The following is a 17,228-nucleotide window of genomic DNA, read 5'->3' on the forward strand; positions in this document are numbered from 1 at the left end:
GGGTACTCCATAATATTACTCCTCCTGGACACTATTAGAGGGGTACTCCATAATATTACTCCCCCTGGACACTATTATAGGGGTATTCCATAATATTACTCCCCCTGGACACTATTATAGGGGTACTCCATAATATTACTCCTCCTGGACACTATTATAGGGGTACTCCATAATATTACTCCTCCTGGACACTATTATAGGGGTACTCCATAATATTACGCTTCCTGGACACTATTATAGGGGTACTCCATAATATTACTCCCCCTGGACACTATTAGAGGGGTACTCCATAATATTACTCCCCCTGGACACTATTATAGGGGTACTCCATAATATTACGCTTCCTGGACACTATTATAGGGGTACTCCATAATATTACTCCTCCTGAACACTATTAGAGGGGTACTCCATAATATTACTCCTCCTGGACACTATTAGGGGGGTACTCCATAATATTACGCTTCCTGGACACTATTATAGGGGTACTCCATAATATTACTCCTCCTGGACACTATTATAGGGTACTCCATAATATTACTCCTCCTGGACACTTTTATAGGGGTACTCCATAATATTACTCCCCCTGGACACTATTAGAGGGGTACTCCATAATATTACTCCCCCTGGACACTATTATAGGGGTACTCCATAATATTACTCCTCTTGGACACTATTATAGGGGTACTCCATAATATTACGCTTCCTGGACACTATTATAGGGGTACTCCATAATATTACTCCCCCTGGACACTATTAGAGGGGTACTCCATAATATTACTCCCCCTGGACACTATTATAGGGGTACTCCATAATATTACGCTTCCTGGACACTATTATAGGGGTACTCCATAATATTACGCTTCCTGGACACTATTATAGGGGTACTCCATAATATTACTCCTCCTGAACACTATTAGAGGGGTACTCCATAATATTACTCCTCCTGGACACTATTAGGGGGGTACTCCATAATATTACGCTTCCTGGACACTATTATAGGGGTACTCCATAATATTACTCCTCCTGGACACTATTATAGGGTACTCCATAATATTACTCCTCCTGGACACTATTATAGGGGTACTCCATAATATTACTCCCCCTGGACACTATTAGAGGGGTACTCCATAATATTACTCCCCCTGGACACTATTATAGGGGTACTCCATAATATTACTCCTCTTGGACACTATTATAGGGGTACTCCATAATATTACGCTTCCTGGACACTATTATAGGGGTACTCCATAATATTACGCGTCCTGGACACTATTATAGGGGTACTCCATAATATTACGCTTCCTGGACACTATTATAGGGGTACTCCATAATATTACGCTTCCTGGACACTATTATAGGGGTACTCCATAATATTACTCCCCCTGGACACTATTATAGGGGTACTCCATAATATTACTCCTCCTGGACATTATTATAGGGGTACTCCATAATATTACTCCCCCTGGACACTATTAGAGGGGTACTCCATAATATTACTCCCCCTGGACACTATTAGAGGGGTACTCCATAATATTACTCCTCCTGGACACTATTATAGGGGTACTCCATAATATTACTCCCCCTGGACACTATTATAGGGGTACTCCATAATATTACTCCCCCTGGACACTATTATAGGGGTACTCCATAATATTACTCCTCCTGGACATTATTATAGGGGTACTCCATAATATTACTCCTCCTGGGCACTATTAGAGGGGTACTCCATAATATTACTCCTCCTGGACACTATTATAGGGGTACTCCATAATATTACTCCCCCTGGACACTATTATAGGGGTACTCCATAATATTACTCCTCCTGGGCACTATTAGGGGGGTACTCCATAATATTACGCTTCCTGGACACTATTAGAGGGGTACTCCATAATATTACTCCTCCTGGACACTATTAGTCGTACTGAGATGGGAGTACCCCTTTAAGATTGAGTGACTAGCTTCCCCCCTGACTGATCCCTGTGCGTTGCGTATTCTGCACATAGGACTATATGATTATTTCATGCTCTTTGTTACCTTGTTCTCTGCTTGAGGTCTATTTCTAGTAACACGTCTATAGGTTCCCGTACACCTTATACTTATGTTGGCCAAACCAGTTGTTTGCAGAGTCTCCCGACAGGTCAACGATAGATGATGTTGGTGGAGATAGGGATTGTGTGCCTGACTCCTTTTCTCTCATAGAGGTAAGCCACTGTCAGAGCTGAGGACATTCATGTGTGTGGGGAGGATGGCAGAGAGCGATGGTTCGGCTGGCAGCAGTGATGGAAGGTGTACGGCCACCGTGGATACTCACTGGATGACCCTCTCGTTGTCTGTAACCGTCCTTTCGTATCTGGTTATCTCGTCCAGCATGCTCCTGGATTTCTGGGTTGGGTCTTTCAGACCTATTTATAATGAAAAAGAAAAGGATTTAAAGGTAAAGATACATCATGAGCGGTTCCTCTCTCCACAAGATGGGTTCCTTACCTTGTGGGGCTGCTGGCGGCTTGGACCCGGCTTGTAGCATGTCCGTCACTATTACAGTAGTTGTCGTAGTTTCATTTCTGATTTGATTTAGAAGTCCTTCGAAATACTGCAGGTCGGTGTCCACATCTGCGTAGTATCTGTTCAGGAAGTCTGAGACTCCGCATGTGGTCGGGCAATACTCCCCCTAAAAGCAACAAGAAGGAAAACTAAACCCCTGAAATGGGCATGGTGTTCAGACCGCGACCGGTCGGGAGAACCAGAAGTCCATCCGCCACACAGTCACTCCTCTGTCAGATATCACAGACCAGGAGAGATGACTGTGGCACATAGACTGGGAGAGATGACCGCATGGCACACAGACTGGGAGAGATGACCGCATGGCACACAGACTGGGAGAGTTTACTGTGCAGCACACAGCCTAAGAGACGACCACACTGCCCAAAGATCGGGAGAGACCATGTGGCACACAGTCCGGGAGAGATGACCGCACGGCCCATAGACCAGGAGAGACCATGCGGCACACAGACCGGGAGAGACCGCACGGCCCACAGACCAGGAGAGACCGCGTGGCACACAGACCGGGAGAGACCGCACGGCCCACAGACCAGGAGAGACTGCATGGCACACAGACCGAGAGAGACCGTACGGCACACAGACCGGGAGAGACCCTGCGGCCCACAGACCGGGAGAGACCGTGCGGCACACAGACCGGGAGAGACCGCACGTCACACAGACTTTGAGAGACCACGCAGCACACAGACCGGGAGAGACCGCACGTCACACAGACCAGGAGAGACTGCATGGCACACAGACCGGGAGAGACCGCACGGCCCACAGACCAGGAGAGACTGCATGGCACACAGACCGAGAGAGACCGTACGGCACACAGACCGGGAGAGACCCTGCGGCCCACAGACCGGGAGAGACCGTGCGGCACACAGACCGGGAGAGACCGCACGTCACACAGACTTTGAGAGACCACGCGGCACACAGACCGGGAGAGACCGCACGTCACACAGACTTTGAGAGACCACGCAGCACACAGACCGGGAGAGACCGCACGTCACACAGACCAGGAGAGACTGCATGGCACACAGACCGGGAGAGACCGTGCGGCCCACAGACCGGGAGAGACCGTGCGGCACACAGACCGGGAGAGACCGCACGTCACACAGACTTTGAGAGACCACGCAGCACACAGACCGGGAGAGACCCCGCAGCACACAGACCGGGAGAGACCCCGCAGCACACAGACCGGGAGAGACCCCGCAGCACACAGACCGGGAGAGACCCCGCAGCACACAGACCGGGAGAGACCCCGCAGCACACAGACTGGGAGAGACCCCGCAGCACACAGACTGGGAGAGACCCCGCAGCACACAGACCGGGAGAGACCCTGCAGCACACAGACCGGGAGAGACCCCGCAGCACACAGACCGGAAGAGTTTACCGTGTGGCACACAGCCTGGGAAAGACGACCACACCGCCCAAAGACCGGGAGAGATGATGTGGCACACAGACTGGGAGAGATAACCGCACAGCCCACAGACTGGGAGAGACCGCGTGGCACACAGACCGGGAGAGACCATGCGGCACACAGACCGGGAGAGATGACCGCATGGCCCAGAGACCAGGAGAGACTATGTGGGACACAGACTGGGAGAGATGACCGTGCAGCACACAGACTGGGAGAGATGACCATGCGGCACACAGACTGGGAGAGATGACCATGCGGCACACAGACTGGGAGAGATGACCATGCGGCACACAGACTGGGAGAGATGACCATGCGGCACACAGACTGGGAGAGATGACCATGCGGCACACAGACTGGGAGAGATGACCATGCGGCACACAGACCGGGAGAGATGACCATGCGGCACACAGACCGGGAGAGACCACGTGGCACACAGACCGGGAGAGATGACCATGCGGCACACAGGCCAGGAGAGATTACCATGCGGCACACAGACCGGGAGAGAACACGCGGCACACAGACCGGGAGAGATGACCATGCGGCACACAGACTGGGAGAGATGACCATGCGGCACACAGACTGGGAGAGATGACCATGCGGCACACAGACTGGGAGAGATGACCATGCGGCACACAGACCGGGAGAGATGACCATGCGGCACACAGACCGGGAGAGATGACCATGCGGCACACAGACCGGGAGAGATTACCATGCGGCACACAGACCGGGAGAGATGACCATGCGGCACACAGACTGGGAGAGATGACCATGTGGCACACAGACTGGGAGAGATGACCATGTGGCACACAGACCACACGTCATATATAGAGACTGCACAGCACACATTCACTCCACTACCACATAGACTGCCATTATGCAGATAACACAGAGTCAGGAGAGACCGCACAGCACACAAACTGGGAGAGACTGCATGTCATATAGATTTTGAGAGACCGTGCAGCACACAGACCAGGAGAGACTGCACATTGCACAGACCGGGAGAGACTGTGCGGCACACACTGGGAGAGACCGTGCGGCACACACACTGGGAGAGACCGTGCGGAACACAAACCGGGAGAGACCGTGCGGCACACACACCGGGAGAGACTGCACATCGCACAGCCCGGGAGAGACTGTGCGGCACACAAACCGGTAGAGACCGTGCGGTACACACACCGGGAAAAAACCACGCGGCACACAGACTGGGAGAGATGACCACGCGGCACACAGACTGGGAGAGATGACCATGCGGCACACAGACTGGGAGAGATGACCACGCGGCACACAGACTGGGAGAGATGACCATGCGGCACACAGACTGGGCTCCTGATCGGTCACGGTCTGAACACTGAAGCTACGACCACTCCAAACATTTGTCAGGTGACTGTGACATGTGAAAAGCTTTTTCTTCATGGCCGGTAGAGAGACACGACAGAGCTCTAAGATTATGTGCACTAGAGATCTCATCCACACACGGTGGGAAAATATCCATTTGGCGTCTGCACCGAGCCGTCCTCTGGATTCCGATTTGCTGTAGAACGTTCCGTATTTGTTACAGATTTTTCTCTTCAATAGGGATCAATAGGGATGTAGAATCCACAGACGCAATTTCTGTTCTGATTCTGCACAACAATTCACAGAGGCAAAAATCTACCCAACGTGGTCCAGATTTGTGGCTGGGGATTTGTACATCTACCTGTAGCCATGGATATTGATTTATAATGAAAGGTACTTACAAATCGATCGTCTAAGATGCAGCAGTTATCGGTATTTGGGATCAGGTTTTGCTGAAAAAAAATAAATATATAGACGTTAGTTCATAGTTCTTGTCATTATATCGAGTTATCCATCAAGTCATGGATCCCAGATTGCCAATGATTGGGTTCTATACTCACACAGTAAGTGCTTGAGAAGAGGAGTATGGACTGGAGAAATAGCACCCCCTGGTGGTATAATCGCAACATTGCAGCAGCTCCTCTGGGTCCTCTACCTGCTAAGCCGGATGGTTCTCAAATGAAGTGGAGCTTGGAGCTTGCTGCTTTTTTATGTGCCCTCCCGACCAGCAGAAACCCTGCAAACAGACAAGAAGTTGTCCAAAGGTCACATGAAAGGGCAGGGGGGAGGAGCCTGGAGGGTGGTGACCCTGTGACAGGAGGACATTAGTCACTCACTGCAGTAGACATTGTACACAGCATTAACTCTTTGGAGACAGTTATTGAACAGCTTGTCCTTTTTATTAGTTGCTGTGGGCGTTGATCGGTAAATGCTCAATGTCTTGGATTTCCAGTAATAGTTTGGGCTGCAAACAACCAGGATCTATCAGTCCGACAACAAACATAATACTTGGATTTATTATACACAGATAAAAGCTTCGTAGCTCAAAACCAAAAACTGCAAAGCAGTAATAGGAATGGCTCCCCAAGCATTCTCCCCGAGCATTCTCCTTGGGCATTCTCCCCGAGCATTCTCCCTGGGGCATTCTCCTTGGGCATTCTCCTTGAGCATTCTCCCTGGGCATTCTCCTTGAGCATTCTCCCTGGGCATTCTCCTTCAGCATTCTCCCTGGGCATTCTCCTTGGGCATTCTCCTTGAGCATTCTCCTTGGGCATTCTCCCTGGGCATTCTTACTAGGCATTCTCCTGGGGCATTCTCCCTGGGCATTCTCCTTGGGCATTCTCCTTAAGCATTCTCCTTGGGCATTCTCCTTGGGCATTCTCTGTGGATGTTCTCCATGGGCATTCTTCCTAGGCATTCTCCTTGGGCATTTTCTCTGGGCATTCTCCTTGGACATTCTCCCTGAACATTCTCCCTGGGAATTCTCCCTGGGCATTCTCCCTGGGCATTCTCCCTGGGCATTCTCCTTGGGCATTCTCCTTGGGCATTCTCCTTGGGCATTCTCCCTGGGCATTCTCCTTGGGCATTCTCCTTGGGCATTCTCCTTGGGCATTCTCCTTGAGCATTCTCCTTGGGCATTCTCCCTGGGCATTCTCCTTGGGCATTCTCCTTGAGTATTCTCCCTGGGCATTCTCCTTGGGCTTTCTCCCTGGGCATTCTCCTTAAGCATTCTCCTTGGGCATTCTCCCTGGGCATTCTTACTAGGTATTCTCCTTGGGCATTCTCCCTGGGCATTCTCCTTGGGCATTCTCCCTGAGCATTCTCCTTGAGCATTCTCCCTGGGCATTCTTACTAGGTATTCTCCTTGGGCATTCTCCTTGGGCATTCTCCCTGGGCATTCTCCCTGGGCATTCTCCTTGAGCATTCTCCCTGAGCATTCTCCTTGGGCATTCTCCCTGGGCATTCTTACTAGGTATTCTCCTTGAGCATTCTCCCTGGGCATTCTCCTTGGGCATTCTCCCTGGGCATTCTCCTTGGGCATTCTCCCTGGGCATTCTCCTTGAGCATTCTCCCTGAGCATTCTCCTTGGGCATTCTCCCTGGGCATTCTCCTTAAGCATTCTCCCTGAGCATTCTCCCTGGGCATTCTCCCTGGGCATTCTCCTTAAGCATTCTCCTTAAGCATTCTCCTTGGGCATTCTTCCTGGGCATTCTCCCTGGGCGTTTTCCTTAAGCATTCTCCCTGGGCATTCTCCTTGGGCATTCTCCCTGGGCATTCTCCTTAAGCATTCTCCTTGATCATTCTCCTTGGGCATTATCCCTGGGCATTCTCCTTGGGCATTCTCCTTGAGCATTCTCCCTGGGCATGCTTCTTGGGCATTCTCCTTTTGCATTCTCCTTGAGCATTCTCCCTGGGCATTCTCCTTGAGCATTCTCCTTGAGCATTCTCCCTGGGCATTCTCCTTTTGCATTCTCCCTGGGCATTCTCCTTGAGCATTCTCCTTGGGCATTCTCCTTGAGCATTCTCCCTGGGCATTCTCCTTGAGCATTCTCCCTGGGCATTCTCCTTGAGCATTCTCCCTGGGCATTCTCCTTGAGCATTCTCCCTGGGCATTCTCCCTGGGCATGCTTCTTGGGCATTCTCCTTTTGCATTCTCCTTGAGCATTCTCCATGGGCATTCTCCCGGGCATTCTCCCTGGGCATGCTTCTTGGGCATTCTCCTTTTGCATTCTCCTTGAGCATTCTCCTTAAGCATTCTCCTTTTGCATTCTCCCTGGGCATTCTCCTTGAGCATTCTCCCTGGGCAATCTCCTTGAGCATTCTCCCTGGGCATTCTCCCTGGGCATGCTTCTTGGGCATTCTCCTTTTGCATTCTCCTTGAGCATTCTCCCTGGGCATTCTCCCTGGGCATTCTCCCTGGGCATGCTTCTTGGGCATTCTCCTTTTGCAATCTCCTTGAGCATTCTCCCTGGGCATTCTCCTTAAGCATTCTCCTTGGGCATTCTCCCTGGGCATTCTTACTAGGTATTCTCCTTGGGCATTCTCCTTGGGCATTCTCCCTGGGCATTCTCCTTGAGCATTCTTCCTGAGCATTCTCCTTGGGCATTCTCCCTGGGCATTCTCCCTGGGCATTCTTACTAGGTATTCTCCTTGAGCATTTTCCCTGGGCATTCTTACTAGGTATTCTCCTTGGGCATTCTCCCTGGGCATTCTCCTTGGGCATTCTCCTTGGGCATTCTCCCTGGGCATTCTCCTTGAGCATTCTCCCTGGGCATTCTCCTTGGGCATTCTCCCTGGGCATTCTCCTTGAGCATTCTCCCTGAGCATTCTCCTTGGGCATTCTCCCTGGGCATTCTCCTTAAGCATTCTCCCTGAGCATTCTCCCTGGGCATTCTCCCTGGGCATTCTCCTTAAGCATTCTCCTTGGGCATTCTCCCTGGGCATTCTCCTTGGGCATTCTCCTTGGGCATTCTCCCTGGGCATTCTCCTTAAGCATTCTCCTTGATCATTCTCCTTGGGCATTAACCCTGGGCATTCTCCTTGGGCATTCTCCTTGAGCATTCTCCCTGGGCATGCTTCTTGGGCATTCTCCTTTTGCATTCTCCTTGAGCATTCTCCCTGGGCATTCTCCTTGGGCATTCTCCTTTTGCATTCTCCCTGGGCATTCTCCCTGGGCATGCTTCTTGGGCATTCTCCTTTTGCATTCTCCTTGAGCATTCTCCCTGGGCATTCTCCCTGGGCATTCTCCTTGGGCATTCTCCTTGAGCATTCTCCCTGGGCATTCTCCCTGGGCATTCTCCTTGGGCATTCTCCTTGGGCATTCTCCTTGAGCATTCTCCCTGGGCATTCTCCCTGGGCATTCTCCTTGGGCATTCTCCCTGGGCATTCTCCTTGAGCATTCTCCTTGGGCATTCTCCCTGGGCATTCTCCTTGAGCATTCTCCTTGAGCATTCTCCTTGGGCATTCTCCTTTTGCATTCTCCTTGGGCATTCTCCTTGGGCATTCTCCTTGGGCATTCTCCTTGAGCATTCTCCTTGGGCATTCTCCCTGGGCATTCTCCTTGGGCATTCTCCTTGGGCATTCTCCTTGAGCATTCTCCCTGGGCATTCTCCCTGGGCATTCTCCTTAAGCATTCTCCTTGGGCATTCTCCCTGGGCATTCTTACTAGGTATTCTCCTTGGGCATTCTCCCTGGGCATTCTCCTTGGGCATTCTCCCTGAGCATTCTCCTTGAGCATTCTCCCTGGGCATTCTTACTAGGTATTCTCCTTGGGCATTCTCCTTGGGCATTCTCCCTGGGCATTCTCCCTGGGCATTCTCCTTGAGCATTCTCCCTGAGCATTCTCCTTGGGCATTCTCCCTGGGCATTCTTACTAGGTATTCTCCTTGAGCATTCTCCCTGGGCATTCTCCTTGGGCATTCTCCCTGGGCATTCTCCTTGGGCATTCTCCCTGGGCATTCTCCTTGAGCATTCTCCCTGAGCATTCTCCTTGGGCATTCTCCCTGGGCATTCTCCTTAAGCATTCTCCCTGAGCATTCTTCCTGGGCATTCTCCCTGGGCATTCTCCTTAAGCATTCTCCTTAAGCATTCTCCTTGGGCATTCTTCCTGGGCATTCTCCCTGGGCGTTTTCCTTAAGCATTCTCCCTGGGCATTCTCCTTGGGCATTCTCCCTGGGCATTCTCCTTAAGCATTCTCCTTGATCATTCTCCTTGGGCATTCTCCCTGGGCATTCTTACTAGGCATTCTCCTGGGGCATTCTCCCTGGGCATTCTCCTTGGGCATTGTCCTTAAGCATTCTCCTTGGGCATTCTCCTTGGGCATTCTCTGTGGATGTTCTCCATGGGCATTCTTCCTAGGCATTCTCCTTGGGCATTTTCTCTGGGCATTCTCCTTGGACATTCTCCCTGAACATTCTCCCTGGGAATTCTCCCTGGGCATTCTCCCTGGGCATTCTCCCTGGGCATTCTCCTTGGGCATTCTCCTTGGGCATTCTCCTTGGGCATTCTCCCTGGGCATTCTCCTTGGGCATTCTCCTTGGGCATTCTCCTTGGGCATTCTCCTTGAGCATTCTCCTTGGGCATTCTCCCTGGGCATTCTCCTTGGGCATTCTCCTTGAGCATTCTCCCTGGGCATTCTCCTTGGGCTTTCTCCCTGGGCATTCTCCTTAAGCATTCTCCTTGGGCATTCTCCCTGGGCATTCTTACTAGGTATTCTCCTTGGGCATTCTCCCTGGGCATTCTCCTTGGGCATTCTCCCTGAGCATTCTCCTTGAGCATTCTCCCTGGGCATTCTTACTAGGTATTCTCCTTGGGCATTCTCCTTGGGCATTCTCCCTGGGCATTCTCCCTGGGCATTCTCCTTGAGCATTCTCCCTGAGCATTCTCCTTGGGCATTCTCCCTGGGCATTCTTACTAGGTATTCTCCTTGAGCATTCTCCCTGGGCATTCTCCTTGGGCATTCTCCCTGGGCATTCTCCTTGGGCATTCTCCCTGGGCATTCTCCTTGAGCATTCTCCCTGAGCATTCTCCTTGGGCATTCTCCCTGGGCATTCTCCTTAAGCATTCTCCCTGAGCATTCTCCCTGGGCATTCTCCCTGGGCATTCTCCTTAAGCATTCTCCTTAAGCATTCTCCTTGGGCATTCTTCCTGGGCATTCTCCCTGGGCGTTTTCCTTAAGCATTCTCCCTGGGCATTCTCCTTGGGCATTCTCCCTGGGCATTCTCCTTAAGCATTCTCCTTGATCATTCTCCTTGGGCATTCTCCTTGGGCATTCTCCTTGAGCATTCTCCCTGGGCATGCTTCTTGGGCATTCTCCTTTTGCATTCTCCTTGAGCATTCTCCCTGGGCATTCTCCTTGAGCATTCTCCTTGAGCATTCTCCCTGGGCATTCTCCTTGAGCATTCTCCCTGGGCATTCTCCTTGAGCATTCTCCTTGGGCATTCTCCTTGAGCATTCTCCCTGGGCATTCTCCTTGAGCATTCTCCTTGAGCATTCTCCCTGGGCATTCTCCTTGAGCATTCTCCCTGGGCATTCTCCTTGAGCATTCTCCCTGGGCATTCTCCCTGGGCATGCTTCTTGGGCATTCTCCTTTTGCATTCTCCTTGAGCATTCTCCATGGGCATTCTCCCTGGGCATGCTTCTTGGGCATTCTCCTTTTGCATTCTCCTTGAGCATTCTCCTTGGGCATTCTCCTTTTGCATTCTCCCTGGGCATTCTCCTTGAGCATTCTCCCTGGGCAATCTCCTTGAGCATTCTCCCTGGGCATTCTCCCTGGGCATGCTTCTTGGGCATTCTCCTTTTGCATTCTCCTTGAGCATTCTCCCTGGGCATTCTCCCTGGGCATTCTCCCTGGGCATGCTTCTTGGGCATTCTCCTTTTGCATTCTCCCTGGGCATTCTCCCTGGGCATGCTTCTTGGGCATTCTCCTTTTGCATTCTCCTTGAGCATTCTCCCTGGGCATTCTCCTTAAGCATTCTCCTTGGGCATTCTCCCTGGGCATTCTTACTAGGTATTCTCCTTGGGCATTCTCCTTGGGCATTCTCCCTGGGCATTCTCCTTGAGCATTCTTCCTGAGCATTCTCCTTGGGCATTCTCCCTGGGCATTCTCCCTGGGCATTCTTACTAGGTATTCTCCTTGAGCATTTTCCCTGGGCATTCTTACTAGGTATTCTCCTTGGGCATTCTCCCTGGGCATTCTCCTTGGGCATTCTCCCTGGGCATTCTCCTTGGGCATTCTCCCTGGGCATTCTCCTTGAGCATTCTCCCTGGGCATTCTCCTTGGGCATTCTCCCTGGGCATTCTCCTTGAGCATTCTCCCTGAGCATTCTCCTTGGGCATTCTCCCTGGGCATTCTCCTTAAGCATTCTCCCTGAGCATTCTCCCTGGGCATTCTCCCTGGGCATTCTCCTTAAGCATTCTCCTTGGGCATTCTCCCTGGGCATTCTCCTTGGGCATTCTCCTTGGGCATTCTCCCTGGGCATTCTCCTTAAGCATTCTCCTTGATCATTCTCCTTGGGCATTAACCCTGGGCATTCTCCTTGGGCATTCTCCTTGAGCATTCTCCCTGGGCATGCTTCTTGGGCATTCTCCTTTTGCATTCTCCTTGAGCATTCTCCCTGGGCATTCTCCTTGGGCATTCTCCTTTTGCATTCTCCCTGGGCATTCTCCCTGGGCATGCTTCTTGGGCATTCTCCTTTTGCATTCTCCTTGAGCATTCTCCCTGGGCATTCTCCCTGGGCATTCTCCTTGGGCATTCTCCTTGAGCATTCTCCCTGGGCATTCTCCCTGGGCATTCTCCTTGGGCATTCTCCTTGAGCATTCTCCCTGGGCATTCTCCCTGGGCATTCTCCTTGGGCATTCTCCCTGGGCATTCTCCTTGAGCATTCTCCTTGGGCATTCTCCTTGGGCATTCTCCTTGAGCATTCTCCCTGAGCATTCTCCTTGGGCATTCTCCCTGGGCATTCTCCTTAAGCATTCTCCCTGAGCATTCTTCCTGGGCATTCTCCCTGGGCATTCTCCTTAAGCATTCTCCTTAAGCATTCTCCTTGGGCATTCTTCCTGGGCATTCTCCCTGGGCGTTTTCCTTAAGCATTCTCCCTGGGCATTCTCCTTGGGCATTCTCCCTGGGCATTCTCCTTGAGCATTCTCCTTGAGCATTCTCCTTGGGCATTCTCCTTGGGCATTCTCCTTGGGCATTCTCCTTGGGTATTCTCCTTGGGCATTCTCCTTGAGCATTCTCCTTGGGCATTCTCCCTGGGCATTCTCCTTGGGCATTCTCCTTGAGCATTCTCCCTGGGCATTCTCCTTGGGCTTTCTCCCTGGGCATTCTCCTTAAGCATTCTCCTTGGGCATTCTCCCTGGGCATTCTTACTAGGTATTCTCCTTGGGCATTCTCCCTGGGCATTCTCCTTGGGCATTCTCCCTGAGCATTCTCCTTGAGCATTCTCCCTGGGCATTCTTACTAGGTATTCTCCTTGGGCATTCTCCTTGGGCATTCTCCCTGGGCATTCTCCCTGGGCATTCTCCTTGAGCATTCTCCCTGAGCATTCTCCTTGGGCATTCTCCCTGGGCATTCTTACTAGGTATTCTCCTTGGGCATTCTCCCTGGGCATTCTCCTTGGGCATTCTCCCTGGGCATTCTCCTTGGGCATTCTCCCTGGGCATTCTCCTTGAGCATTCTCCCTGAGCATTCTCCTTGGGCATTCTCCCTGGGCATTCTCCTTAAGCATTCTCCCTGAGCATTCTTCCTGGGCATTCTCCCTGGGCATTCTCCTTAAGCATTCTCCTTAAGCATTCTCCTTGGGCATTCTTCCTGGGCATTCTCCCTGGGCGTTTTCCTTAAGCATTCTCCCTGGGCATTCTCCTTGGGCATTCTCCCTGGGCATTCTCCTTAAGCATTCTCCTTGATCATTCTCCTTGGGCATTATCCCTGGGCATTCTCCTTGGGCATTCTCCTTGAGCATTCTCCCTGGGCATGCTTCTTGGGCATTCTCCTTTTGCATTCTCCTTGAGCATTCTCCCTGGGCATTCTCCTTGAGCATTCTCCTTGAGCATTCTCCCTGGGCATTCTCCTTGAGCATTCTCCCTGGGCATTCTCCTTGAGCATTCTCCTTGGGCATTCTCCTTGAGCATTCTCCCTGGGCATTCTCCTTGAGCATTCTCCTTGAGCATTCTCCCTGGGCATTCTCCTTGAGCATTCTCCCTGGGCATTCTCCTTGAGCATTCTCCCTGGGCATTCTCCCTGGGCATGCTTCTTGGGCATTCTCCTTTTGCATTCTCCTTGAGCATTCTCCATGGGCATTCTCCCTGGGCATTCTCCCTGGGCATGCTTCTTGGGCATTCTCCTTTTGCATTCTCCTTGAGCATTCTCCCTGGGCATTCTCCTTGGGCATTCTCCTTTTGCATTCTCCCTGGGCATTCTCCTTGAGCATTCTCCCTGGGCATTCTCCTTGAGCATTCTCCCTGGGCATTCTCCCTGGGCATGCTTCTTGGGCATTCTCCTTTTGCATTCTCCTTGAGCATTCTCCCTGGGCATTCTCCCTGGGCATTCTCCCTGGGCATGCTTCTTGGGCATTCTCCTTTTGCATTCTCCTTGAGCATTCTCCCTGGGCATTCTCCTTAAGCATTCTCCTTGGGCATTCACCCTGGGCATTCTTACTAGGTATTCTCCTTGGGCATTCTCCTTGGGCATTCTCCCTGGGCATTCTCCTTGAGCATTCTTCCTGAGCATTCTCCTTGGGCATTCTCCCTGGGCATTCTCCTTAAGCATTCTCCTTGGGCATTCTCCCTGGGCATTCTCCCTGGGCATTCTCCTTGAGCATTCTCCCTGGGCATTCTCCTTGAGCATTCTCCTTGAGCATTCTCCCTGGGCATTCTCCTTGAGCATTCTCCCTGGGCATTCTCCTTGAGCATTCTCCCTGGGCATTCTCCCTGGGCATGCTTCTTGGGCATTCTCCTTTTGCATTCTCCTTGAGCATTCTCCATGGGCATTCTCCCTGGGCATTCTCCCTGGGCATGCTTCTTGGGCATTCTCCTTTTGCATTCTCCTTGAGCATTCTCCCTGGGCATTCTCCTTGGGCATTCTCCTTTTGCATTCTCCCTGGGCATTCTCCTTGAGCATTCTCCCTGGGCATTCTCCTTGAGCATTCTCCCTGGGCATTCTCCCTGGGCATGCTTCTTGGGCATTCTCCTTTTGCATTCTCCTTGAGCATTCTCCCTGGGCATTCTCCCTGGGCATTCTCCCTGGGCATGCTTCTTGGGCATTCTCCTTTTGCATTCTCCTTGAGCATTCTCCCTGGGCATTCTCCTTAAGCATTCTCCTTGGGCATTCACCCTGGGCATTCTTACTAGGTATTCTCCTTGGGCATTCTCCTTGGGCATTCTCCCTGGGCATTCTCCTTGAGCATTCTTCCTGAGCATTCTCCTTGGGCATTCTCCCTGGGCATTCTCCCTGGGCATTCTTACTAGGTATTCTCCTTGTGCATTTTCCCTGGGCATTCTTACTAGGTATTCTCCTTGGGCATTCTCCCTGGGCATTCTCCTTGGGCATTCTCCCTGGGCATTCTCCTTGGGCATTCTCCCTGGGCATTCTCCTTGAGCATTCTCCCTGGGCATTCTCCTTGGGCATTCTCCCTGGGCATTCTCCTTGAGCATTCTCCCTGAGCATTCTCCTTGGGCATTCTCCCTGGGCATTCTCCTTAAGCATTCTCCCTGAGCATTCTCCCTGGGCATTCTCCCTGGGCATTCTCCTTAAGCATTCTCCTTGGGCATTCTCCCTGGGCATTCTCCTTGGGCATTCTCCTTGGGCATTCTCCCTGGGCATTCTCCTTAAGCATTCCCCTTGATCATTCTCCTTGGGCATTAACCCTGGGCATTCTCCTTGGGCATTCTCCTTGAGCATTCTCCCTGGGCATGCTTCTTGGGCATTCTCCTTTTGCATTCTCCTTGAGCATTCTCCCTGGGCATTCTCCTTGGGCATTCTCCTTTTGCATTCTCCCTGGGCATTCTCCCTGGGCATGCTTCTTGGGCATTCTCCTTTTGCATTCTCCTTGAGCATTCTCCCTGGGCATTCTCCCTGGGCATTCTCCTTGGGCATTCTCCTTGAGCATTCTCCCTGGGCATTCTCCCTGGGCATTCTCCTTGGGCATTCTCCTTGAGCATTCTCCCTGGGCATTCTCCCTGGGCATTCTCCTTGGGCATTCTCCCTGGGCATTCTCCTTGAGCATTCTCCTTGGGCATTCTCCCTGGGCATTCTCCTTGAGCATTCTCCTTGAGCATTCTCCCTGGGCATGCTTCTTGGGCATTCTCCTTGAGCATTCTCCTTGGGCATTCTCCTTTTGCATTCTCCTTGGGCATTCTCCCTGGGCATGCTACTTGGGCATTGATTGCATTGAGTGCACATTACTCCTACGAATGCACCTGTGACCTTCAGATAAAGCTTTTATAATAATCAGCAATCGGGATGAGGTTTGATGTCTCATCAAAAAAGAACAGAAAGAGCTTTTCTATGAGATTGAGACAACAGCCCAGCTGAGCTATTGGCATCACTTCCCCCAACACACGAGGCAATCGGTAAAAGAAGGCAGAACTGGAATAGGGTGCTATGCAGAACATTGCACACTACCTCAATTTCCCTTTATCGGGTGACTGTGTTGTAAGGACATTCTTGTTTATCCCTGTGTTAAACTGAATGACATATGCACTGACGTATTCCCCCTTAGAGACTAGCTCCATACATATGGTACCCCAAGAGTTTGCTGTGGTAGCATACATCCTAGGCACACAGCCCAGGGAGACACCAAGTGCTCTGCACAGCATCCTGCATCTGAGTGCTCTGCACAGCATCCGAGTGCTCCACACAGCATCCTGCATCCGAGTGCTCTGGACAGCATCCTGCATCCGAGTGCTCTGCACAGCATCCTGCGTCCGAGTGTTTCGCACAGCATCCTGCATCCGAGTGCTCTGGACAGCACCCTGCATGTAAGTGCTCTGCACAGCATCCTGCATCCGAGTGCTCTGCACAGCATTCTGCATCCGAGTGTTTCGCACAGCATTCTGCATCCGAGTGTTTCGCACAGCATCCTGCATCCGAGTGCTCTGCCCAGCATTCTGCATCCAAGTGCTCCGCAAAGCGTTCTGCATCTGAGTGCTCTGCACAGCATTCTGCATCCAAGTGCTCCCCACAGCATTCTGCATCCGAGTGCTCTGCACAGCATTCTGCATTCGAGTGCTCCGCACAGCATCCTGCATCCGAGTGCTCTGGACAGCATCCTGCATGTGAGTACTCTGCACAGCATCCTGCATCCGAGTGCTCTGGACAGCATCCTGCATGTGAGTACTCTGCACAGCATCCTGCATCCGAGTGCTCTGGACAGCATCCTGCATGTGAGTGCTCCGCACAGCATCCTGCATCCGAGTGCTCTGGACAGCATCC

The 17,228-nt window shown here is 51.7% G+C and overlaps 1 protein-coding gene across 2 annotated transcripts in view; it reads right to left on the bottom strand.

The window, feature by feature from the left end:
* The window catches only part of FGG (fibrinogen gamma chain), a 32,191-nt gene extending 26,206 nt beyond the window's left edge, over nt 1-5,985 (bottom strand). For both annotated transcript variants that reach the window (XM_069978722.1, XM_069978721.1), the window contains exons 1-4: nt 5,857-5,985; nt 5,698-5,748; nt 2,485-2,668; nt 2,312-2,402 (exon numbers count right to left, since the gene is read on the bottom strand). In XM_069978722.1, coding sequence (XP_069834823.1) covers nt 2,312-2,402; nt 2,485-2,668; nt 5,698-5,748; nt 5,857-5,925 — 395 coding nt within the window. In that variant the 5' untranslated portion in view covers nt 5,926-5,985. The remainder of the gene's footprint in view (nt 1-2,311; nt 2,403-2,484; nt 2,669-5,697; nt 5,749-5,856) is intronic.
* Nucleotides 5,986-17,228: the final 11,243 nt, after the last annotated feature.

Source organism: Dendropsophus ebraccatus, chromosome 7, assembly GCF_027789765.1.
Source record: "Dendropsophus ebraccatus isolate aDenEbr1 chromosome 7, aDenEbr1.pat, whole genome shotgun sequence".
NCBI classification, from domain to species: domain Eukaryota; kingdom Metazoa; phylum Chordata; class Amphibia; order Anura; family Hylidae; genus Dendropsophus; species Dendropsophus ebraccatus.